The sequence below is a fragment of the Lactuca serriola genome, chromosome 4 (genome assembly GCF_051521515.1).
Source record: "Lactuca serriola cultivar US96UC23 chromosome 4, Lser_US96UC23_V15, whole genome shotgun sequence".
In the NCBI taxonomy this organism is placed as follows: Eukaryota; Viridiplantae; Streptophyta; class Magnoliopsida; order Asterales; family Asteraceae; genus Lactuca; species Lactuca serriola.
The window spans coordinates 211,119,084-211,145,592 of record NC_136411.1 but is presented as its reverse complement, the minus strand read 5'-3'; the positions used below and the strand labels follow the sequence as shown (position 1 = coordinate 211,145,592).

The following is a 26,509-nucleotide window of genomic DNA, read 5'->3' as shown; positions in this document are numbered from 1 at the left end:
TTAAAATGGTTTTTAGAACATCATGGATGTGTTCTAACACCATGTACGTATGATAAACAAGGTTGCATGTTCATGATCTTAGTGCAAAAATCAATTTTAAGGACTAAAACATCAAACTCAAGTTAAGAGTTTTTGAGAAACAAAATTTTGTTCATAAATGCATGTATACATTTTGATACGTTTTAATCTTTTGATCTCTGGAAAAATGACTAAAATATAAGTTTATCATGATATATTTAAATTATTTCAAAAGATTTGCTCAAGGAAATGTTGAAAACTCACTTTTCTAACCAATCATCATGCATGCAATCTGCCAGATTTCTTTACCTGACTTTAAACTGTCATATCTCACTCATTTCTTAACCAAAATTCGTCATTCTTTTTCTGAAATATAATATTTTGAGTTAGCTTTCAAACCCATCTGACATCACTGGAAATTTCCAATATTTCGATTTTTAACAATTTTTACAAAACTGTTGCTCAAACAACACTTTCCTTATGAACATTTGTTTTGTGTTGCATGTTCAAAGGATGTATTCATCACTAAAAGTCATTCAAAATTTATTTTGAACTCTTAACAGCATGTATTAAGTGGTACAAAAGATCTTGATTTAGAAGTCTTTGTAACATGTTGCAAAAATTCTCAAAGTAACATCAATAATCTTTACCAAAATCACAAGAACCAAGTTTTCTCTATAATTTATTGAGCCTTTAGGCATGTTTTTCGACATCAAAAATAAGAGAATTTTTTCAATGTTATTAAATCGTATGAAGATGTGTTCTGGAAATTTTTAGCTCAATATATATTTTCTTTATTTTTACATGAAAATAATAAGAAAATAGAGTGTTAAATCATATAAAATACATAAACTAGTAAATAAATTCTGTAGAAATTCTTGGATGATCCTCTAAGATAATAAACATCTCCCACTAAGTTTCATCCATTTTTTTTACTGTTTAATATGGTTTTGAATTTTCTTTTTTGTTTAGCTCTAATAAATCAGAAAAACCACATTAGGTAATATAAAAATGGTATCTAACAATTTTCTTATATTATATGCTCTGTGGAAGTCTGAGAAAACATTTCCAGAATTTTTCATAATGTATTCCTATTTTTCTCTGATTTTTGTATTTATAATGGACTAAAAATAGGAAAAATAGGGTTACTCAACCAAAAACTTTGAAATTTTGCTAGAACACCTTGTAGTAAATTAGGAGGCTACATAAATTTTTTTATGATTTTTATACTCTGTATACTATTTTTCTCCTATTTTCTAAGATTAAATACACTTAAATACACAAAATTGGATTTCAGTATATAAAAACCACATTTCGTATTTTTCCCAGATTATTTACTCTATAAATGAACTGTACAAAATTTTTGGTGATTTACTTTAACTATTTAATAATTATTATTCAATTAATGATTATTTAAGAGGATTAAACAAGTAAAAATAGCAACACTAATTGAAAAATATATTTTATATTTTTCACTGCTTCTATATATGTAGTAACAATGTTACAAAAATTTTGGACAGGTTTTGAAACTGTTTTCTATTTATCTTCATTTTTATTAGAATAAATGCACAAAAATCATAAAATTAGGTTAAACAGTTTAGAAACCCATTTTTATATTTTTCACAGATTAATTATGTGTAATAACACTTGTAAAAAAACATTTGGTGACTTTTTGAAACTGTTACCTATTTATTTCTATTTTTATAGAATAAATACACAAAATTTTGAAAAATTGTATTAAAATTTTTGAAAACACATATTAATATTTTTCCTAGATTATGTACACTGTAAAATAGTTACACAAAAATTATAAGGGTTTTTCATGATAATTTACAATTTTTCCATGATTTTATGATTATTCATGGAATTAAATGGTGAAAAATAGTTAGACAAATCAAAAATTCAAGAAAAATTATGTTAAGGTCTTTGACTTCAATTAAAACTGAAATGTAAACTTTGGGAAATTGTTGAACTAAATTGATTTAGTTTTTGAATATTTAATCATTGGAACACCTCTAAAATGTTAAATATTAACATTTCAATAATGGAAATTTTTCCACTCAAATTGTTATATAACAATTGATTCATTGAAACTTAATTTCCACAGAAAAATGTTTGTAACTTATCAATATTAAATTTTAACACATTATTGGCATAATTCTATTGTTGTAGTAAGTATACTAGTATTAGATTTCGATTAGAGACTCATTAGTGTGTAACATCGTTGTAGGAAAACGATAGTGGTACCAGTGGAGCATAGATCAATGCACCATTTGCATCATCTCAATGCATTGTGAGTATTCACCAATCCCCTATTTTCGATTTTTAAATGTTTTGGGGTGGAAAAACATGTCCTAAACTATTTATATTCGTTGTATTTATTTGACTCGTATAAACTTGGTTGCTATATTTTGCATATTGTGAGTATTTACGAACTCCCCTATTTTCAGTTTTTATGTTTTGGGATGGAAAAGCATGTCCCGAAAAACTTTTATTTGAATGTTGTATTTAAATTTAGTTGTATCAAACATGATTGCTATTTTATTGCTCTATCTCTCTATGTATGTCTCTGCAACACGGAACATGAGAACATATCGTATTAAGGCCCTTTCCTTATCTCTAACCATTAACTCTTTGAGCCAATGGTCATTATGGATAGCGCTATTAGGAATTGACAACTCCTCACTCGCCCTATTGCTGGAGTGCATGATACCATATTCATCTATGGAACGATAAGCATAGACCTTGATAGGGCTTCAGTCGTAGGTTTGGTTGAGAACTCGTTTTTTGCTCATACACATACAAACATGTTACTCATTATAGCAATAAACTTATTATTTATTATGGCAATAAACTTGTTTATTAATTATAGCAATCAACTTTGTTTCTCATTATAGCAATGAACTTTGTTTCTCATTACAACAACGAACTTTTATTACTGAAAACTTATATACATGTTTTAGCAATGAAATTGTTTGCTCCTTGTAGCAATGAAATTGATTGATCATTTTAGCAATGAAACTTGCTTACTCGTTTGAGTAACAAACTTTATCTTCCATGAGAATATGAATGTTGCATCTTATTCGGGCAACATACTTTATCTCTCATGATGACAAAGAACTTTGTTTTTACAAACTTATTTACTCCTTTTAACAATATACTTTTATTATTGGAAACTTTTATCAAAACTTTGATTTCAATTCATGAATCAATATTATTTTGTTAAACTTGTGAGTACTCACCAACTATTTTTATTGTTGATGATCATTTTACATTCTTTTTCATGAATCATCGAGTAAGTGGCACTTAGGGACACTTCACTTTTAGGAGCATTCGCATGTGTCGTATTTCAATTTACATTGTAATTTCTTTTAAAATTTGTTCAAACCCATTGTAAATTTGTAATGATTTTTAATACTACAGTTGGTGTTATCTTGTAACTTTTGCTATGAAACCCTTTATACTGCCACGCCTCGTGTTTCCGCTTTAGCGGGGTGTGACAGGAAATGGTATCAGAGCCGAAGGTTATAGGGAATACCGATTTTCCTTTGGAAAACCACAACTATAGCCAAAAAATTTCTAAACATTTTTAAAATATTGAACATACTACTGGTATAACTAATTCGAGTATGCATTATTGGACTCTAATTAAGTATAGCCTGGCCAACTATGCTTAATTAAGGAAAGTTAATGTGAGGCTGGAAACGGTTATACTAGAATTATGTTCAAAACAATTTTCAACTTAAACTTTTGAAAAACAAATTTTTTTTTCGGTGTGTGTACGGACATTGCATATTATAGGCATTCATCTAGATACACTTAGAAACTAAGTGCATTTTTATAAAAATGCCTTTATGTAGCAATATTCTTATCCCTTATCAAGTGCTAGGTTAACCACTTAGGTTATATCACTAGCCACTCTAGGAGCAAGGCACATAGTACTACGAATGGGTATTCCTCAGTAGCTATTGACTTTATATGTAAGGTTAGTAGCTAGATATACACTAGTAGTAATCATAAGTCGAAACCTATACCAATTATTCCTTAATACCTCTTCATCATCTTCGTACTAGAGTTACAACTAGGAAAAAGCGTTTCGATATCGACACGAATGATAATTGGAGCATTGCGTAAGGAAGTAGATGAGTCGCCACTAAGCAATCACTTGGATACCATTAGCGGACATTCCGGATTCGACTCACGAGGAGACACGGAGGTTTAACCCATACGTGGGACCTTATTACTACGCTACGATTTAGCTCTACGTTGTTTCCACCTTGAGCTTAAAACTTAACATAGGATATCCCTTTGACCTCTATAAAAGGTCATAAACTGCATTGACACCATAAAACGTTTTACTAATAATTTTTCTTGTCCTTTATCTTGGGGAAAAGACATCGGTACTCACCTTGGACTTGCCTTAGTATTTTAGTACGATTAGCTACACTATCATACTTATTCGTTACTTCTTAATCTTCCATTGAAAAGTTATTTCGCTTCATCGGTTTATTTATCATCAATAAAATATTTTATAACCACTTCATTCAACTTAGTAGACATTTCCTAACAATGTAAGCCATATTCTTGCTAAAAAAAACTTTTCACAACTTGTTTTAACTTAACACTCCTATTCAAAACTAAATTTAACCAATATTGGTTTTAACCTTGCTATTTCAATTTCATTTCAAATCCATTTCAATGGATATATGTGCTTTTAAGGGTAAATAAACCATTTTAAACCTTGCTTACCATTTTGCCATGTTTTCAAAAAACTTAGAAACATTTTCTTTTATAAAAGTGTTTAAACCCTATTCTATAAAACTTAAACATATGACATCAAAATTCATAGTATTTGTAAAAGCTTCATCGGATCTTCAAACAACTTTTGTTTTATGTCTTTTGACTACTTTCTCATTTAGGCATTGTACTTAACTTAAATGTGTTTTCTAGTAACCTAACATGGTATTTTTACAACTTTCCAATCCAAATGTGTTTAAAAGACATCATTGATGCCTACATTTCAAAACACACCTTATTTGTTTATTTTATTTCAAATTAGTTTTATAATTTGTGTTTATAAAACTTACAACATTGCAAAACTTAGTATTCACTTTTAAACTTGCAGCGACGTACTTTTGACAATGCATAATTATTCATCTAAATGTGTTAAGTCTTTTCTTTATCCGTTTTAACCATTATTGGACCCCAATCAAAAAGGTAAAAATTGTCAAATTTTGAATTACATGTTTTAGTGTTTCTTCTTTTACAGAAATGGAGTTTAACTTAATAGATAACTCGTGAATTTTTAGCAATCCTAAGCAAACGCTTTAAAACTCCCATATGTTTATTTAGTCATGAATCTACATCAAATGTTGTAGTTTGAAATATATCTAAACCTGGTTTTAAATATACCTATATGTATTCTTCTTATAATTTTAACAATAACAATATTTGCCGCTACCTTCCTTTTTCTTTCCCTCGAACTTTATTTCTCGCTCTCCTTCTGATTTTAGATCTCGCATGTTATAATATTAACATAATACATTGTATAACTTTGTTTCTGTCTATTTTTCTTCTCTTGGTATCATGTTCTTCTACATAAAGACTAGAAGTTTACCCTTTCATTTTGAGCAATTAATACGTGTATAGTCATGAGGCATACATTTGATTTAGTCAACTTTGATATATTCAATTACGCCTTTTATCATATACATCTTGTTTTTATTTTGAAATCTACTATAAACAAGTGATCCTTACTTACATTTGTGCTTTCGTTCTAAATTCGGAAACTTGATTTAAAATGCAAGTTTCATTGTATTTTTCCTTATAATTAATACACAAGGTGAATACCCGCGTTCTTATCATTTTTCTATATCTGGAAAAATATACATGAAGGAGATGTTTTCTTATGTCTCTTCTTTTCTTTAAATACAACAAAAGTTTTGAATTTTACGATTATCTATTCTCTAAATGATTGAGTTTGTAGAAACACTAAATTAAGAAGGCACTATTTTCAATGATCGATATGTTAACACCTTTCTTAAAATAGCATTCTACTTTGTAATTTTCAGTGATTTCCTAAACTCTCAACCTTGTTTCCATATATGTTTGACTCGTATGCTTGAATTTGTCCTGACTTAAACAATCAGACAATTTTTATTTTCAAAAGAGTAATCAAAATATTTATGTACAAATTCCCTTATTGATGACTTAAACCTGTAACCTTAATTAATCTTTATATTATTTTACCACTTCGTTGGATCGCCACACATGTATCTTCGTTATCTTGGAATTACTGCACATTTTGATGATAGTGAGATTAATTAGCATTTCTAAACACACAGTCTGATAACAGTGAGATTTTTATCACTTCTAAACACTTAAAATGCTATCTACACAATGTGATTTAATTTATCATAAACATTCATCGCCTCTTTTTGCAAAAATAACTCTTTAAATATATTATTCTTCGGATAATGTTTTATTATTGTAAGAGTAAATGTAGTAGTAATTATAGCCTCGGAGATCCTTAATCATTTTGTAATTCATTTTGTAGACGACACTTAAATAGCCTTTACATTTGAGATGTACCAAAACTTCGTTGCCTACCCTTAATACGTATTTTTAGTAACTTACCCTCGATCGCTTCCTTGTCATTCGTGCTACCCCTTCTTATTTCGGAATATATCTTTTCCAAATGTAATAGCCAACCCGGAAGTGAACAAATTGTTCCTAATCTCTTCTTTATCAAGCGACAAATTTACACTTAGTGGTAATTTAGAACACGACTTAAGGATCAATGCGGATTTAACGCTCAGTGCAGATAGTGCTTCAGCAAAACTTATAGCTCTCTTAATTCAGATAATATCTAACTAGATGATCTTTTTCGACTAGGTCGCCATGTTTGGATCATGATTTCCATGATCCTAATTTCTCGTAATCTAAATTGTAGAACTTGAATTAAGGAAACATTAATTTGACTATAGCTAAAGAATTGGGTTCTTCCTTTGAGGAAATAAACCCGAAATAATCAAAGAACACTGCAAGTCACCACCTCTCCAGATATACAATTGTATTCGGCTGAGATCTAACAGAACGTGTCACGAATTGAATTTCGGGATGAAATTCTTTCAACCGGGGGAGACTGTGACAACCGTCAAAATTCGAGTTAGTTCTAGATTTGAATAAACTTAGTTACACATATAGGAACTACACATATTAGACTTAGTAACTAGAAGCTAAGTTATAACCTAGTAGAATCTTGGAAACAGATAGAGACAATGGATAATGTGCTTGGATTTCACATTGGTATGTGAATTCTACAACTACTTAACTATACCGACTATCCATATTCGGGTTACTCTTTGACTCGAACAACATTTCATGAATCATATACACGCATCATGTACTTGACCTAGAAGTAGAAGTTAGTTCAAAGTCTCATAGAAACTTAAGTCAATGTTGAAGACTAGGACTAGTATACTTGATTCCTCAATTTCGCTTGAATCTCGAAACCACTACATAGAATGCCAATAAACTGAAAAAATAAGTTACAAATATTATTTATAACTAATAAAGAGTTTTAATACCATAAGATAAATTGAAGTCTCAAAGATTCTATTGATTTTGATATCTAAAGATTTATTAAATCTCAAAACCCTAAAAGCCCTAAAACCTAAATTTTATAAAATTTGACATCAAGAATTCTGTAAGAATAGTTATGAAACTTATAATATTATCTTAAAACAACTAAATTCAGGGAAATATAATCAAGGAAAATAAAAATTTAAGTCATTAACATTCATCCTTAATTTATAAGTTAAAAATCAAGGTTTCATGAATAAAAACTTGATTTTAGTGTACATTTTATATAAAATTCAGATATTTTATAAAATAACTTAAATTTAAGTCATTAACATTCATCCTTAATGTATAAGTCAAAAATCAAGGTGATCCGTGGGTGCGCATTTGAGATTTTCGGTGTTGAGTTCCCAATTGATTTGGTTCCTATTGTGATGGGTGATGTCTATGTCATTGTGGGCATGGATTGGTTGAGCAGATTCGGTGCGGTTATCGACTGCGAGCGACAACGGGTGACCATACGAGACCCTAGTGGGGGAGTTCTTACGGTATACGTCAAGGGTACACGTTCTGGGTTAGCGTTTTGTTCGGCCGCTAGGGTGAGGCAGTGTCTATAGTAGGGCTGTAAGGGCTTTGTGGCGTATGTGATGGATACGTGGGTTGATTCAGAGAGACCGAGCTCAGTTGAGGAGGTTCCGATATTGCGTAAGTTCCCGGATGTATTTCCAAAGGAGTTATTGGGTGTGCCTCTCGTGAGGCAAGTGGAGTTCAGTATCGATTTGGTTCCGGGGGCCGCGCCTATTGGCAAGGTGCCTTATCGCCTTGCACCTCCAGAGCTGCAAGAGTTATCCTCGCAGCTTCAGGAGCTGATGGGGAAGGGGTTTATTCGGCCGAGCAGCTCGCCGTGGGGAGTGCCTATCCTTTTTGTCAAGAAGAAGGATGGTTCACACCGGATGTGCATTGATTACCGGGAGTTGAACAAGCTGACAGTCAAGAACCGTTACCCGTTGCTGAGGATCGATGATTTGTTCGATCAGTTGCAGGGAGCATCTTGGTTCTCCAAGATCGATTTGAGGTCGGGGTATCGTCAGGTAAGGGTGCGAGATGAGGATATCTAGAAGACAGCGTTCAGGACTCGTTATGGGCATTATGAGTTTGTGGTGATGCCTTTCGGACTCACCAATGCCCCGGCAGTGTTCATGGATCTCATAAACAGAGTGTGCAGGCCGATGTTGGATCGGTCGGTGATCATGTTCATCGACGATATTTTGGTGTATTCGAGATCCAGAGAGCAGCATGAGGAGCATTTGAGGGAGATCGTCAGAGTTCTGAGATCGGAGAGGCTTTACGCCAAATTCTCCAAGTGTGATTTCTGGTTGCGAGAGGTCCAGTTCCTAGGGCACCTCGTTAACCAGAAGGGGATTTTGGACGACCCGGCCAAAGTGGAGGCAGTGATGAGTTGGGAGGTGCCAAGGTCACCGTTCGAGATCAGGAGTTTCTTGGGGTTGGCAGGCTATTATCGGAGATTTTATCAGGGATTTTTCCAAGATCGTTGTGCCACTCACCAGATTAACCCGGAAGGGTGTCGCTTTTTCATGGGGACCAGAGCAGCAGACCTCTTTTGAGACACTTCGCCAGAGGCTTTGTGAAGCCCCAGTGTTAGCCCTCCCGGAGGGGATGGAGGACTTTGTGGTGTATTGTGATGCGTCGATCTTGGGATTGGGAGCGGTGTTGATGCAGAGAGGGCATGTGATAGCATACGAATCGAGGTAGCTGAAGCCTCATGAGACGAGGTATCCCACCCACGATCTAGAGTTGGGGGCAGTAGTGTTCGCCCTCAAGATTTGGCGTCACTATCTGTACGGGGTTCGGTGTACGATATATACGAACCACAAGAGCCTGAAGTATTTGATGGATCAGCCCAACCTAAGCATGCGATAGAGGAGGTGGTTGGATGTGGTCAAGGATTATGATTATGAGATCCTTTACCACCCGGACAAGGCTAATGTTGTAGCCGATGCACTGAGCCGCAGGGCGGAGAGCACCCCGTTGCGAGATGTATGTTTGAGATTGACTGTGATAGCACCAGTATTGGACGCTATTCGTGGGGCACAGGCTGAGGCTATGCAGCCTGAGATGCAGAAGAAAGAGCAAGTTGTTGGGCTGGTTTCAAAGTTCGTTACCGATGTTCGGGGGCTTATGACATTCCTGGGGCGTAACTGGGTACCGTTTGTGGGAGGGACGCGTAGCATTTTGATGAAAGAGGCTCATCGGTCGAAATTATCGATCCATCCTGGGGCCACTAAGATGTATTTAGACCTGAGAAGACAGTATTGGTGGCCCTATAGGAAGAAGGATGTCGCGTGGTTTGTTGAGAGGTGCTTAACCTTCCATAGGGTTAAGGCCGAGCACCGAAGACCGCATGGTAAGTTGCAGCCGTTGGAGGTTCCCGAATGGAAGTGGGAGCAAATTACCATGGATTTTATCACCAAATTGCCAAGGATTGCTAGAGGAGTCGATTCAATTTGGGGGATTGTGGATAGGTTGACAAAGAGCGCCCACTTCCTTGCTATCAGTGAGAGCTCTTCCGCAGAGAAGTTAGCAGAGATGTACGTGAGGGAAGTGGTATCAAGGCATGGAATGTCGATCTCGATTGTCTCCGACCGAGATGTGCATTTCATTTCTAGATTCTGGAAGAAGTTTCACGAGGAGTTGGTTACTAGGCTGCATTTTAGTATCGCATATCACCCCCAGACTGACGGACAGAGTGAGCGGACGATTCAGACGCTCGAGGACATGCTCCGGGCATGTGTGGTGGATTTCAGGGGGAGTTGGGACACATATTTGGCCTTGGCAGAGTTTTCCTACAACAACACCCATCATTCAAGCATTGGTATGCCACCCTTTGAGTTGTTGTATGGGAGGAGGTGTCGGACCCCATTTGCTGGGGAGAGGTCAGGCAGCATGTTATGGGTAGTACTGAGATCATGCTTCAGTCGAAAGAGCAGATCCAGCAGGTCAGACAGAGGTTGTTGACCGCTCAGAGTCGTCAGAAGAGTTATGCGGATAGACGTCGGACCGAGCTTGAGTTTCAGGTTGGCGACTTTGTGCTCCTGAAGGTCTCTCCTTGGAAAGAAGTGATTCGATTCAGGAAGAGGGGCAAGTTGGGGCCCCGATATATTGGTCCCTTCAGGGTGGTCGCGAGGGTAGGAAGGGTAGCCTATCGTTTGGAGTTGCCAGCAAATTTGGGTTAGATTCACGACACTTTCCACGTGTCGCAGTTGCGAAAGTGCCGAGCCGACGAGTCAGCAGTAGTGCCACTAGAGGATATTCAGGTGGATGCGAGCCTGAATTATGCTGAGAGACCAGTGGCGATCAGAGATCGAAAGATTTAGGTTCTGAGGAATAAAGAGGTGCCACTGGTGCAGGTCCAGTGGCAGCATCGGAAAGGGTCAGAGTTAACTTGGGAGCCGGAGCATGAGATGCGTGAGCAACATCCGGAGTTATTTGCAGAGCAAGACTTCGAGGGCGAAGTCTAATTCTAGTGGGGGAGAATTGTAACACCCCTGATTCCCAGGTATTATTTTATCCTTTTATTTTTAGGTGATTTGTGAAAAGACTCGGCGAGTTGGAGTCCAAACTCGCCGAGTATGATCGCGGTTTTGGGCGCGGGTTCGCGTCTGGACTAGGCGAGTCCAAAAGTGGACTCGGCGAGTCCACGTTGTTTAATGAAACCCTAATTTCCATGGTTTGAGACCTATTTAAAGGGGCTTATGGCCGTCATTTGCGGACACCAACCCCCAGAGAGAAACCCTAAAGAGATTTGAGCGTTTTGGGAGAGAGAAGAGGCCATTGTTGACCTTTGTAGCTTTGTTTGGCAAGGCAAAGGAGATTCTAGCTAAGAGAAGGCAAGGGAGGTGGACATCCTTCAATTTTGGAGCTCAGAGCATCATCTTGGAGGTATATTTTGGCTCCCTTTTTTGTTGTTATTATGAGAATGGGGGTTTAGGTTTTCTTGACCCCTTTGTTGGTTAGATTTGATGTCCATTTCATCCCTATTTGTGATAAGGCTTGAGATAAGATCCATAGAGGTCGACTCAGCGAGTCAGGGAGAGTCAAGAGGGGCTGAGTCAAGCGGGAACTTGCCGAGTTGTTCTTGAGACTCGGCGAGTTGAGTCGTGGTGGCCCCGCGATTAATACCAGGTAGAACTCGTCGAGTTAGGGAAGTACTCGACGTGTCAAGAGAGGATCCAAGGGAGTCAGTGGACACATATAGACTCGCCGAGTCGCCCTAGTGCACTCGCCGAGTCCGGTCAAAGTTGAAGGTTAACCTTGTTGACCTTTAGGGTTGAGTTTAGTTGTATTTATGGGTGTATTACTTTGTGTGATTAGGTGGAGGCTAGATCACATTTATTCCGAGACAGATATTTACCGAGATACCCGAGGTGAGTCTTCTCACTATACTTTACCTAGTGTGGTAATAGAGTTCAGAGACAGAGTATTATAGAGTTATATACCAGTGTGATTGCATGTTATTATGTGTTTTGATTTGTTGTGATATGTGATATGCATGATTCAGAGTTACAGAGTTGGGCCTTTGGGGTCCCTAGAGTTAGAGCCAGAGGGCCCACAGAGAGTTGGGGCTGGAGGGCCCCACTGAGACACATTGACCAGAGGGTCAACAGGGTTACAGCCTCGAGTGGATATTATGTGATTAGTGTGGTATTTTGGGGAACTCACTAAGCTTATGCTTACAGTGTTTAGTGTTATGTGTTTCAGGTACCAGTGATTACCGCGGGAAGGCGCCGGCTTGATTCGTACACACCTATGGGATTGTATGCATTTGATCTTGGGAGACATTTGTGATTTAAAACATGATGTTATGACAATTTATGAATGAATGGTTTTAATTAAAATGTGTTTTTCAAATGTGAAAAATTGTATTAATTTTTACGGTGTTACAATTTGGGTTCAACCGTTAAGAGAAATGTTGAAAAATGACATTCATTTTGAACACTTGTGGCAGAGCAAGTTTGTACACCAAGTTTGAAATGATCCTTAGTCCAAACATGTAGTCTCGGAAGCTGTTGTGCAGAAGATGATCCAATATCAACAATGGGGTTGTGTTTCTCCCCTTGAATACTTTCAACATGTGGATAATGTTCCCCCTGAACTTCTGAACCGGATAGGTTGACATCGTCATCAGGTAGGAAATCGAAGAAATTAGCATCATCATCATTGTTGATAAGATTAGAGTCGAATTCAGCAGCTACATCTTGGAATCCATCCACGTTTGATTCAAGGGAAGGTTGACGACTCTCCCCCTCAACATGAGAAACATTTTGGTAAACTGAAGCTTTGGTTGATAAGGTTTGTCTTGTTCGAGATTCCGAATTAAGAAGTGTTTCTGAGGGCTCGAACAAGGTTTTAAAGTCAGCTTCATAGATTGTTTGTCGGTTCGGACACCCTGGTGCTGGAGCATCAAACTCCATGATTTTCTTGTATTCCCCAATTCCCTTGATTTTATTTTGGTATCCCTTTTGGTAGAGTGCTGATAGTATATCCACCATTGAAGGAATGAAAACCTTGATGGATGGATGAACAAGGAGATTTATGGCAGATAGGAATTTCTCCTTGGTCAAGATGACAAGAGAACTGTTGACTAGATTGAGATGCACTTCTTGAAGGTTTTCGAGTGGTCGATAGGCTGAAAGTGTACACTTGAAGAGGGTTGAGAGAGGGACAACGTATGTGAATGAATCGAAGGGTCCAAACAGTGGGTGGTTGGACAAGAACTTGATCATCAGTTTTTTGGGGATTTGTAGAAAGAATGTTCTTCAAACACGGCCCTGAAGTTGCTTGAAGTAATCGTCGGTGTGAGATGTCTTGAGGCAGAGTCTGAACCAGTGGGGTTCACTGATCCAGATGCCTTGGAAGGTTTCTTAGATACACCGAATTTCTCCATTGTTGAGTTTTTGAAGAAGCTTTGAAGAAGAAAGGTAGAATGGAAGAGATATGTCTATGGTTTTAGAAAGCGTAAATATTTCTTTGGGAAGAAGAAAGGGATTTTATAGTGGTTTAACATAGCGGGAAACGTTTTTTTCCCTAAGTGAATTTTGGTAAAAATGTTTGGGTGTTTATTTTGAATTAAGAACATTAATCTCAACCACAGATTAAGAAAAAAAGGATTAAATCTGAATTTTGGGGTTTACCAAAAAGAGGTTGGTATTTAATGAAATGTTAGGTTTCTGATCACGTCAGGAGAACGTATGGTGATGGTGAGATCAATCCGTTGGATAAAGGGGTAAGGGAAATGGATTGGATGTTTTAGGGTAATAGGAAGAGACTGATTAACAAGGATTTGATTTGGAAAATCTTTCTTTTTGTCATCATACCTAAAATAACTATGGTATATGGTTGCGCTACATAGAATATATCAAAACCATCTAACATATATAACTTCAACTAGGACTGCAACAGAGCCCAAGGATGGTCTGCGGTACCTATCAATTCAAAAAGAATTGTGGGTCCGCATTCATCATTCCTAACATTTGTAAGAATGTGTTGAGTTTGTAGATTCAAGTGCCTTTGTGAATACATCAGCAATCTCTTCATGAGTATAGACAAAAATTAGTTCAATGTTACCTTTCAGGATGTGGTCTTTGATGAAATGATGTCGTAGTTCAATATGCTTAGTCTTGGGGTGCTAAATAGGATTATGAGAAATTGCGATGGAACTTTCATAGTCACAATAGATTGGTATCCACATCATTCTGTGTCCGTAGTCTAGTAGTTGTGTTTTTCATCCATAAGACTTGAGAACAACAGCTGGCTGCGGCTACATATTCAGCTTCGGGGGTAGACAATGATACACAGTTTTGTTTTCCTGAGGACCAGCTGACTAGTCTTCCACCCATAAATTACCATCCACCTGAGGTGCTTTTGCGATTCAGTTTGCATTTGGCATGATCTGCATTTGTAAATGCTTGAAGACTAAAGTCATTCCCTGCGAGGTACCATAATCCAAGGGTTTTGCTTCCTTTCAAGTACCATAGGATTTGTTTGGCTGAATTCATATGAGACACTTTTGGGTTAGCATGGTACCTTGCGCATACACCCATTGCAAAAACTATATACGGTTGGCTAGCAGTGAGGTACATCAAATAGCCAATGATACCTCTATAAGATTTGTGATCAACAGATTCACCTGAGGGATCAGCAGAAATCTTATAACCGAAGTCCATGGGGACCTTAACCGAAGAGCAATTATCCATTAAGTATTTCTTCAATAGTTCTGAGGTGTATTTTTCTTGATGAATGAACATCCCTTGAGGATCTTGTTTCACTTGAAGTCCTAGAAGGAAATTAATCTCTCTATTCATGCTCATTTGGAACTTGTTGATCATGAGCTTAGCAAATTCATCCACCATCTTTTGATCAGTTGAGCCAAAAATGATATCATCCACATATATTTGTACAAGCATTAGATGATCACCATTTTCTTTTCGAAATAAAGTGGGATCAATCACTCCTATTTTCTAACTGTAAGAGAAAAAAAATTCAGATAGAGTCTCATACCAAGCTCTATGGGCTTGTTTTAGAATGTAGATTCCTTTTTCAAGCTTGAAGCAGTGGTCTGGGAATTCAATGCTTTTGAAACCTGGAGGTTGCTGAAGATAAACCATTTGATGAACCTTGATGTTTTTTGTGTGCTGCGTATGCTAATAAGATCCGAATGGCTTCCATTCGTGTTACCGGAGCATACATTTCATCATAGTCAATGCCTTCGAGTTGACTATATCCCTTGCCAACAAGCCTTGCCTTGTTTCTGACGACCACACCAAATTCATCTAACTTATTCTTGAACACCCATCTTGTACCAAAAACGGTTGTGACAACCCAAAACATTCCATTCTGTTAAACCATCCACAACAAGTGAAGTGAAATTCGTTCTGCTGACTTTCAAACTTTTGAGATAAGTTTGAGCATTTCAGGATTGACAATTAAGGAGATATCAGGAGAGAGGTAGCACTAGGGTATTTTGCAACTCTGTTTTTCCAAAGCTCATTGATATTAGAATTCAATCCTTGAATAAAATATTTTATGCCAAAAACCCTAGGGGTATATATATGGTTCTTGACCATATTTATTCATTAGTTGCATTTCCAGCTAGAGAAAAGTCGACTTCTCTCTCAAGCATCATCGCCCGATCACCCCGGATTGTAAGTATTTCAATCTAGAGTGTATATAAGTGTGTTATATGCATTGATAACATGGAAAATCAGCCAAAACACCAAGGAAATGGTGTTCACGGCCCAAGATCTTCTTTGACCGTAAACACTAATTTTGAGGGCCAAAGTGTGCCCAATGCCCCTCCAAACCTTGGAACTGAGCCTAGAGACTACCATTACTTGTTTTAGACCTGAAAAAAATTAAGAAACAAGGCTAGAAGTGTGTTCATGGCCAAGGATGTTCTTGGGCCGTGAACTCCTTTTTAGGGTGCCAAAATGCCCTAAATGCCTTCAATAAGCCAAGAGACAAGCATAGCACTTTACCTTGATGTGTCTAGGACCCAAAGCAACCAAAATACCAACACCCATAGGTGATTACGGCCGCAAGCTTATGACCAAATGGTCCATGGGCCGTAAACTCAAGATAGAGGTGTTTTGATGCCACAAATACTTCCTAAGGCTTAGGCTCGAATTTAGAATGCTTCCTTATCACCTTTAGGACTCTCATAAGCATAAATGGCCATGAGTTTACGGTAATAAGCTCATTTGGGCCATGAACTCCTCAAAAACTCCAAAGAAGGTGGTCTTTCTCATCCTAGGTTAGAGCTAATGTCCCTAAATCATTCCCTAGCCTTCAAACTTGCATTCCCACATGAGTAGCCATGAGTTTTCGACCATAAACTCCCTTGGGCCGTGAAATCATGGTAGTAAACTCATGTGAGTGCCTTTATACCATCCTATGTTGAATCACATGTGATTCCAACACTTGGTCAAGGTGCTTCCTAGTCCCGGAAGGTGTTTCCTTTCATATAGTTGTTGTAAACACTATATTCATATAAATATATGTCCTTATATGTCATTTAGGACTTATTGTGTCTCGGGACTTCATTCTTGGAACTTCTCATTCTTACACGCATACCCGTTTGAATCACCCACATCAAGTGAGTTCATACCCTTTAATGAATCATTTAACTATTTTAAACTGTTTTAAGGGGGGAATACAGGTTGAACAAAATGATAATTGTGTAGATATTTGTTGTTAAACATTCTTCAAAATGTTACTTATGTAAATTATAAGTTGTCGACACGTTTCAAAACTCCGTTATTAATGTTAAAGCATAACTTAGTAGAGAAAGGAGTCATTTCAGTAACAGTCCAAGTAGAGCATTAGTAAACTATTATAGGTATAGTTTAGGAGAATGCTATTCATTACTTTAGTACAATGAAGCCCACAAAGAACCAATACCACAACAGAACAAACAGTTTAGAGAATAAAACAATACTAGAACAGAACAAACAGTGAAGAGAATCAAACAATACCAGAACAGAACAATCAGTGAAGAGAATCAAACTATACCAGAACAGAACATAACAAACAAGTAAGTTGCTATAGCATGATAACACACAGACAGGATCTAATTATACCAATGAATTGCTAACGCATTAGTGATAGTTATATTGGGTATACATGATCATATAATTTTAATGTGAATTACACGGCCTGCATGGATTTGCTGGGGTCGCGTTTGGTTCCCTCAATCTCTTACATTAAGAGAGTTTAGTAAGGGATTCTAGCTTTCACATTATGACCGTAATAAAACAAATATGTTTTTAGGTTAATAGTGCATCCTCATGTCATTATAAACGACATTTGTGTACTTACTTTCCCCATTACTTTCGTAAAGTGTTGGTAACACTTGAATGTTGATCTAATTTCTAGTCAATATAGTTATAAACCAGGGAGAATATACTTTACATTTGACAAAGGAACAGTCGGGTTTAACTCAGATCAGAAGATGCCTTGCTAGAAGGCTACGATTAAAGGTTAGGATCATAGTGCTAGCTTCATAATTCCTTAATGTATACACTATAGAATACATATATGCCAAATGATTCCGACAGCTAATAGGATGTGTGCCTTCGCTTCATTTCCTGTTCTTGTTTGACATGGTCTTGAACCGAGTTCCCCCAATCTATTATCTACCCGAATATATATATATATATATATATATATATATATATATATATATATATATATATATATATATAGATATATATATATATATATATATTTATGCTTAGTATACATTAAGTCATCATAAGGGTACCAAGTATGGATCAGGTTATAGGACACAGATTCAAAGCACAGTTTTTCTAGTACAAAACTTACTTATCAAAGACAGTACTTTTGGTAGACAAAACTAGAGATTTCCCAAAAAAGGGCTTCATCCATTTTATTAAGCAGTACTGTTTTAAAAGACTTTAAGTGAGATAACTCTATAACACCTTAGTTTATACACCATGTTTATATATAAAACTAATATTCGATAGATAGCTAAATGTGTGTTTTTCCCCGACGTCCTGTTCTCGTTGGATTGTAGGCTTAGGGCAGACTCTCCCAATTAACTATCTAACGGATATCAGATTATATATAGCAGTATAAACAAAGCTATTATAAAAGTAATCACCGTAGTCAATATTTTACTATAAGAAATATAAGTTTTCTTAAAAGAACTATCCATTAGATATAAAGGGACCATTACAAATAACTCCATGAATAACAAGTGAATACACCAAGGTTATATATGACAATGATCTAAGAACCAATGGAATGTGTGGTATCCGCCTTACTTACTGTTTCCCCGTTGGGTTGTGAGTTGAGGGCAGATGCGCACAATGGACTGTTTGTTTACTCTAAGTATATATAACTTGTACCCACTTAGTACGCATAGAAAGGCTTGTAGTGTCATTTTACTTAACTTCTATTAAAGTAGGAAATATATGATTTTCTAGAGGAACAGGCAAACGTTTCAAAACAGAACTTACAACTTCCATCACTTGTGCATATACATTTTTCCACATTTTACAGCTTACTCACATCACTAAAATCTTATGAACTAACCAGTTTAATTGCTAATCAACTCTTTCAAATAACTTGTATTATCATGAGACTATTAGACAGGTGCTCGTGCTGGGACTTCAGAAGATGGAGCATTATAGCTTCAAGTCTTATTTTGTTATTTGTTTATGACTTCAATGTTTTGTGAACACATACATTGTAAACACTTTCTTTCTAAATGAAATGGTTGTTCATTACTTGCTTACCATATACATATCTCGTGATACTTGACATGACGTCCTCCACCCCTGAACATTTCCGCCGTTTCGGTTTTGGGGTGTGACAGATTGGTATCAGAGCATTGTTTATAGTGTACTAAGTATATCAACTGATAAAAGATATACGTCTATAAATATAATGGGGCTTAAGTGCTCTGGATAATGATATATTTTAGAGTATAACTACATGTTATAAAAATATACCTACTTGCTCATACATGTACATAATAGAACTAGGATCACGAGGAGAACATAACTAAAAGTATTTAAAGGTTGGGCACTGTCGTCAACCTAAACAGTTATGTAATCATAACTAGGATCAATATAGCCTGATCAACTATATTCATTCGAGATGTGACCGACATGTGTTTGGGAATGATGTGGTGTTGCAACGGAGTTAAAACTTATCGAAACACCAGCCAACAGAACGCCAGAACAATTACAGTTAGAATTAGAGTACTATGGGAGTATTCTATGATACGATAGCGCAATAACAAGTTTAGAACATACCAAGTATATTACGTTAGAATACTATAGGAGTATTTTAGTCCAGATAAATAACTTATGTGATAACTTAAAAGACCCTTGCGGATAGGTCTATAATCTTACAGGGTATATTCATAAAGTTTTATATATAATCAAGATCTTATAGGCATAAAATCTGTGACCGACGCTTCGCTATCGATTCCTTTTAAGGAAGTAGTGTTGAGATGGGATCAATTATTCGAAGGTCTATTTGATCTTCAATTATATACAATACAAATTGGTGTTCCAGGTACAATTATAGGAGGATTTCGTAAGGATCACCCCATAAAGTTACCTTAAAGCTCATAGGTTCTTTAGTCACTTTCTTTCTCGCACGACAAGCCCGGATAAACGTAACCACTTCCTCATAGTAGACAAAAGAAGAGTTCAAGAGGAACAAGGACAAATTCATGAGAAGATGAGATCAGCCGAAGTAACCAAAACGTCTTACACGTCACACTAATAAATATTAATTAGGTTAATTTATCGAGCGAGTGGAAACACTACTCACATTACATGTGTTAGAATTATTTTCTTACATGCAGCTGGTAACAGTTATTCAGGAAACATACATTCATTCGAAGATAGTTATTTCAAATTCATAGAGTTTATTTGGTATAGACTCATTTATGAATTGTTCCTAGAACCCTGTGGAAGTCAGGACCCGATACATCCAGAACTAGGATAACCTGGTCTTTTCAGCTTTCGGCTTGTGTCCGTTACTATAGACTTATTCCGTCTCATCTTTGTTTTCATTTGTCAAAAATGCCTCCTCGCAGATCACTCAGACATGCTACTCCGATAACTCCCATACCTTCTCCATAAATGGATGCGGCAACTTTGAACGTTGTAGTGGCTGCAGCTGTGGCAACAGCCATGGCACAATATCACCCCATCAGGATAGGTGGAGGTGAAACGCCTACTGATTCTACTCAAGGTGAGGTCCCTGTGCGCCAGGGAGAGTTCTCCTACAAGGACTTTACCAGATGCCAACCACTGTCCTTTAAAGGGACTGAAGGAGTCATTGCCCTTCTGCAATGGTTCGAGAAAACAGAGTCGATCTTTGAAATCTGTTTATACCCCGAAGGAAGCAAAGTGAAGTTTGCTGCATGTACCTTCGATTGCAAGGCCCTAACATGGTGGAACAGCCATGTTAAGTCACTGACCCTATCAGTGGCAAACTCCATAGGTTGGGAAAACCTAAAGGAGTTAATGCGGGAAGAATATTGCCCGTTAGGCGAGATTCAAAAGCTGGAACAAGAGCTGTGGGATCTCACTATGGTCGGCTCAGACATAGTGACCTACACCGACCGGTTCAACGAAGTAGCAGCTCTATGCTCCGAGATGATTACCTCGGAGAGCAAGAAGATAGAAAGATACATTTGGGATCTGACAGCTCCGACCCAAGGAAATGTGCTGTCTTCTAACTCAGCCATGTTCGCTAGTGCTAAACGCTTGGCTCAGCGACTCATCGATCATGGAGTCTGCCACAACGTAAAAGTCCCTATTCCCGAGTCATCATGGGAAGAGGACTATAATCAGGAGTAGGAGAAAAAGACATTGAAGAAGCGAACAACATGAGACACCCCACAAGAGCAACAAGCGAGTACTATATACACCGCAACGACGCCAACTTTTTCAGCACTTGCCAGTCGTTAGGCAGGAAACCTCCCGAAGTGTAGGAAATCCAACTTTCACCACACTGGAGTGTGTCGGGAAATGCAGTGTCTGAACTGCCACAGAAAAGGACACACAGTCTGTTACTGTAGGGCATCGACTCAACTGATCTCCCAAGTCCTCAGAGCTGAAGAAAACCAAGCCTGTTATGGCTGTGGTGAGAATGGACACATTCAGAGGGACTGCTCAATAATGAAGAACTCAGGAGCGGATGAATGTATTCTGATGATCACCGCAGGAGAATCTACCCCGGAGTCGTCGTCAAGTAGTGGTACGTTTTCAAAATAGTAATTACATTTAAAAACTAATTTATATTCATATAAGATTAAAATATTGGCGATGACACTTAAAAGTAACTATAACAACTCACACGTTGAAATAGGTTGTAAAATTCAAGAGATATTAAAGATCCCTTAGAGAAGCTATTATGACTCACCATATACACTAGGGTTGTACGCAACTGAGATGTTGCAGACTTAGAGTAACTGACTCCGCTTAGGTCCCCTTTCCTTAACTGGTTGAGGATTTGAGGCAGAGATGCTCAGTCGACTGCCTGACTCATCTTAAGTATTCACAACTTGTATATGACGGGCGATGGTAGTGGTACCACGGGGGATCATAGTATAAAAGTATCCTTTTAGTAAGTAAAGCACTTTTATTTGTATGTATGCACACATAGCGGTACGATACGTAGGAGTGCTAATTTCAAAATAGAAAACTGGAAACTCGAGAACAGTTACAAGGAGTACATTTTCGAACATACTAGGAGTACAGTACCAATCATACCAGGCATACATCATCATTTAGTAGACGTTTCTTTCATTTGACAAAAACTTTGTTAGGTATAGAGTCCGTTGTTTTTCTTTCGTCATGAGTTGGCGTGGTCCTCACCATACTGAGTTCATATATTTCTATCGCCACGATCAGCAAGTTCTCGAAACTTTCGTCATTCGTATCGAAGGTCCGACCTAAACCTAAAATTTATCTTTCACATTCTAAACCCCTAAAGTACTCGTGCGAAGAGTACTTTGTCCTCCGAAGCCTTATAGTCAGACGTCCGCAGATTGTCACGAAATACCACTCGTCCATCAGACCAAGTTTGAGCATAAAGGCTATGGACGAATACAGCCCGCCTATTATTTTTGAATGTATACGCAATGGTGGTATATGAGAGTGATTACGTAGATCTAGTATGTGTGTTTCCGCCCTATCTCCTATTTTCTCCGTGGGTTGTGGACCTGGGGCAGAGTCGCACATCCGACAGTCCTACTAATCTTAATCATATATGGCTTGTATACACGAGGTAATGATAGATGGACCAAGTATGAATCCTATCAAGAACACCAGGGCAAGGTTGCCAGGTCTAAGAGTGAGTGTTCTACAAAGCAGAAGAGCTCAACCCCGGTAGTAATGTTAAGAGAGCTAATTTCGGGATGAAATTCATTCTAACGGGGGGGGGGGGGGTGATGTGACAACCCAAAACTTTCTATTCTGTTAAACCATCCACAGCAAGTGAAGTCAAATCCTTTCTGCTAACTTTCAAACTTTTGAGATAAGTTTGAGCATTTCAGGATTTTCACTTAAGGAGATATCAGGAGAGAGGTTGCACTAGGGTATTGTGCAACTCTATTTTTCCAAAGCTCATTGATATTAGAATTCAATCCTTGAATAAAATATTTTCTTCCAAAAACCCTAGGGATATATATATATATGGTTATTGACCATATTTATTCATTAGTTGCATTTCCAGCTAGAAAAAAGCCGATTTCTCTCTCAAGGATCTTCACCCGATCACCCCGGATTGTAAGTATTTCAATCTAGAGTGTATATAAGTGTGTTATATGTATAGATAACATGGAAAATCAGCCAAAACACCAAGGAAATGGTGTTCACGGCCCAAGATCTTCTTGGATCGTGAACACTAGTTTTGAAAGCCAAAGTGTGCCCAATGCCTCTCCAAACCTTGGAACTGAACCTAGAGACTACCATTACTTGTTTTAGACCTCAAAAACATTAAGAAACAAGGCCAGAAGTGAGTTCACGGCCAAGGATGTTCTTGGGCCATGAACTCCATTTTAGGGTGCCAAAATGCCCTAAATGCCTTCCATAAGCCAAGAGACATGCATAGCACTTTACCTTGATGTGTCTAGGACCCATAGCAACCAAAATACCAACACCCATAGGTGTTTACGGCTGCAAGCTTATGACCAAATGGTCCGTGGTCCGTAAACTCAAGATAGAGGTGTTTTGATGCCACAAACACTTCCTAAGGCTTAGGCTTGAATTTAGAATGCTTCCATATGACCTTTAGGACCCTCATAAACATAAGTGGCCATGCGTTTACGGTAGTAAACTCATTTGGGCCATGAACTCCTCAGAAATTCCAAAGAAGGTGGTCTTTCTCATCCTAGGTTAAAGCTAATGTCCCTAAATCATTCCCTAGCCTTCAAACTTGCATTCCCACATGAGTAGCCATGAGTTTATGGCCGTAAACTCCCTTGGGCCGTGAACTCATGGTAGTAAACTCATGTGAGTGCCTTTATACCTTCCTATGTAGAATCACATGTGATTCCAACACTTGGTCAAGGTGCTTCCTAGTCCCGAAATGTGTTTCCTTTCATATAGTTGTTGTAAACACTATATTCATGTCAATATATGTCCTTAGATGTCATTTAGGACTTATTGTGTCTCGGGACTTCATTCGTGGAACTTCTCATCCTTACACGCTTACCCGTTTGAATCACCCACATCAAGTGAGTTCATTCCTCATAATGAATCATTTAACTATTTTAAACTATTTTAAGGGGGAATACAGGTTGAACACAATCATAATTGTGTAAATATTTGTTGTTAAACATTATTCAAAATGTTACTTATGTAAATTATAAGTTGTCAACAAGTTTCAAAACTCCGTTATTAATGTTAAAGCATAACTTAGTAGAGAAAGGAGTCATTTCAGTAACAGTCCAAGTAGAGCATTAGTAAACTATTATAGGTATAGTTTAGGAGAATGCTATTCATTACTTCTAGTACAATTAAGCACACAAAGAAACAATACTTGAACAGAACAAACAGTGAAGAGAATCAAACAATACCAGAACAGAACAAACAGTGAAGAGAATCAAACAATACCAGAACAGAACAAACAGGGAAAAGAATCAAAAAATACCAGAACAGAACAATCAGTGAAGAGAATCAAACAATACCTGAACAGAACATAACAAACAAGTAAATTGATATAGCATGATAACACACAGACAGGTTCTAATTATACCAATGAGTCACTAACGCATTAGTGATAGTTATATTGGGTATACATGATCATACAACTTTAATGTGAATTACACGGCCTGCATGGATTTGCTGGGGTCCATTTAGTTCCCTCAATCTCTTACATTTAGAGCATTTAGTAAGGGATTCTAGCTTTCACATTATGACCGTAATATAATAAATATATTTTTAGGTTAATAGTGCATCTGCATGTCATTATAAACGACATCTGTGTACTTACTTCCCCCATTACTTTTGTAAAGTGTCGGTAACACTTGAATGTTGATCTATTTTCTAGTCAAGATAGTTATAAACCAGGGAGAATATACTTTACATTTGACAAAGGAGCAGTCGGGTTTAACTCAGATCAGAAGATGCCTTGGTAGAAGGCTACGATTAAAGGTTAGGATCATAGTGCTAGCTTTATAATTCCTTAATGTATACACTATAGAATACATATATGTCAATAGATTCCGACAGCTAATAGGATGTATGCCTTTGCTTCATTTCCAATTCTCGTTTGATGTGGTCTTGAACCGAGTTCCCCGAATCTATTATCTACCCGAATATATATATATATATATATATATATATATATATATATATATATATATATATATATATATATATATATATATATTATGCTTAGTATACATTAAGTCATCATAAGGGTACCAAGTATGGATCAGGTAATAGGACACAGAGTCAAAGCACAATATTTTTGGTAGACAAAACTAGAGATTTCCCAGAAAAGGGATTAATCCATTTTATTAAGTAGTACCGTTTTAAAAGACTTTAAGTGAGATAACTCTGTAACACCTTAGATTATACACCATGTTTATATATAAAACTAATATCCGATAGATAGCTAAATGCGTGTTTTTCCCCGACGTCCTGTTCTTGTTGGATTGTGGGCTTAAGGTAGATTCCCCCAATTAACTATCTATCCGATATCATATTATATATAGCAGTATAAATAAAGCTATTATAAAAGTAATCACCGTAGTCAATATTTTACTATAAGAAATATAGGTTTTCTTAAAAGAACTATCCATTAGATATAAAGGGACCATTACAAATAACTCCATGAGTAACATGTGAATACACCAAGGTTATATATGCAAACGATCTAACAACCAATGGAATGTGTGCTATCCGCCTTACTTACTGTTTCCCCGTTGGGTTGTGAGTTGAGGGCAGATGCGCACAATCGATTGTTTGTTTACTCCAAGTATATATAACTTGTACCCACTTAGTATGCATAGAAAGGCTTGTAGTGTCATTTTACTTAACTTCCATTAAAGTAGGAAATATATGATTTTCTAGAGGAACAGGCAAACTTTTCAAAACAGAACATACAGCTTACATCACTTGTGTATATACATTTTTCCACATTTTACAGCTTACTCACATCACTAAAATCTTATGAACTCACCAGCTTAATTGATGATCAACTCTTTCAAATAACTTGTATTCCCAGGAGTCTAATAGACAGGTGCTCGTGCTGGGACTTTAGAAGATGGAGCATTATAGCTTCAAGTCTTATTTTGCTATTTGTTTATGATTTCTATGTTTTGTGAACACATACATTATAAACACTTTATTTCTAAATGAAATGGTTGTTCATTACTTTCTTACCATATACATATTTCGTGATACTTGACATGACGTCCTCCTCCCCTGAACGTTTCCGCCGTTCCGGTTTTGGGGTGTCACAACGGTGTGGCCTTGCAGTTTTGGAATGAGCTGCCATACCTTGTTCCTTTTGAATTCTTCCAGTTCTTCTTGCATTACAGAAATCCAATCTGGTTCAAGTAACGCTTCTTTGATCGATCGAGGTTCGACTGAGGACAAGAATGTTGCATAGTGGTATTGATCGGATAAGTCCTTGGATGACCGAGTCTGGATTCCTGCGGATGGGTAGCCAATAATTTGACCTAGTGGGTGGTCTCTCGTCCATACATGTAGACGAGGTATCAGATGATTAGCAGCTGTGGTGAAGGGAATGCCTTCAATATCAGAAGACTCAACAGTCGGAGAGGGAAGTTCCCCCTGGACTACAGAACATCCTGTTGAAGTGTCTTGAACTA

At 37.1% G+C, this 26,509-nt stretch overlaps 1 protein-coding gene across 1 annotated transcript; it reads right to left on the bottom strand.

Annotated features, from left to right (window-relative positions):
* Positions 1–14,519: 14,519 nt before the first annotated feature.
* Positions 14,520–14,873, bottom strand: LOC145099160 (putative mitochondrial protein AtMg00240). Its single transcript, XM_079036749.1, has one exon. It carries the CDS (start codon positions 14,871–14,873, stop codon positions 14,520–14,522), a length of 354 nt encoding a protein of 117 aa, XP_078892875.1.
* Between the last annotated feature and the right edge of the window lie 11,636 nt (positions 14,874–26,509).

Coding starts and splice junctions, on each gene's coding strand:
- LOC145099160 (XM_079036749.1), bottom strand. CDS start 14,873: ATGGATAATTGCTCTTCGGTTAAGGTCCCCATGGACTTCGGTTATAAG.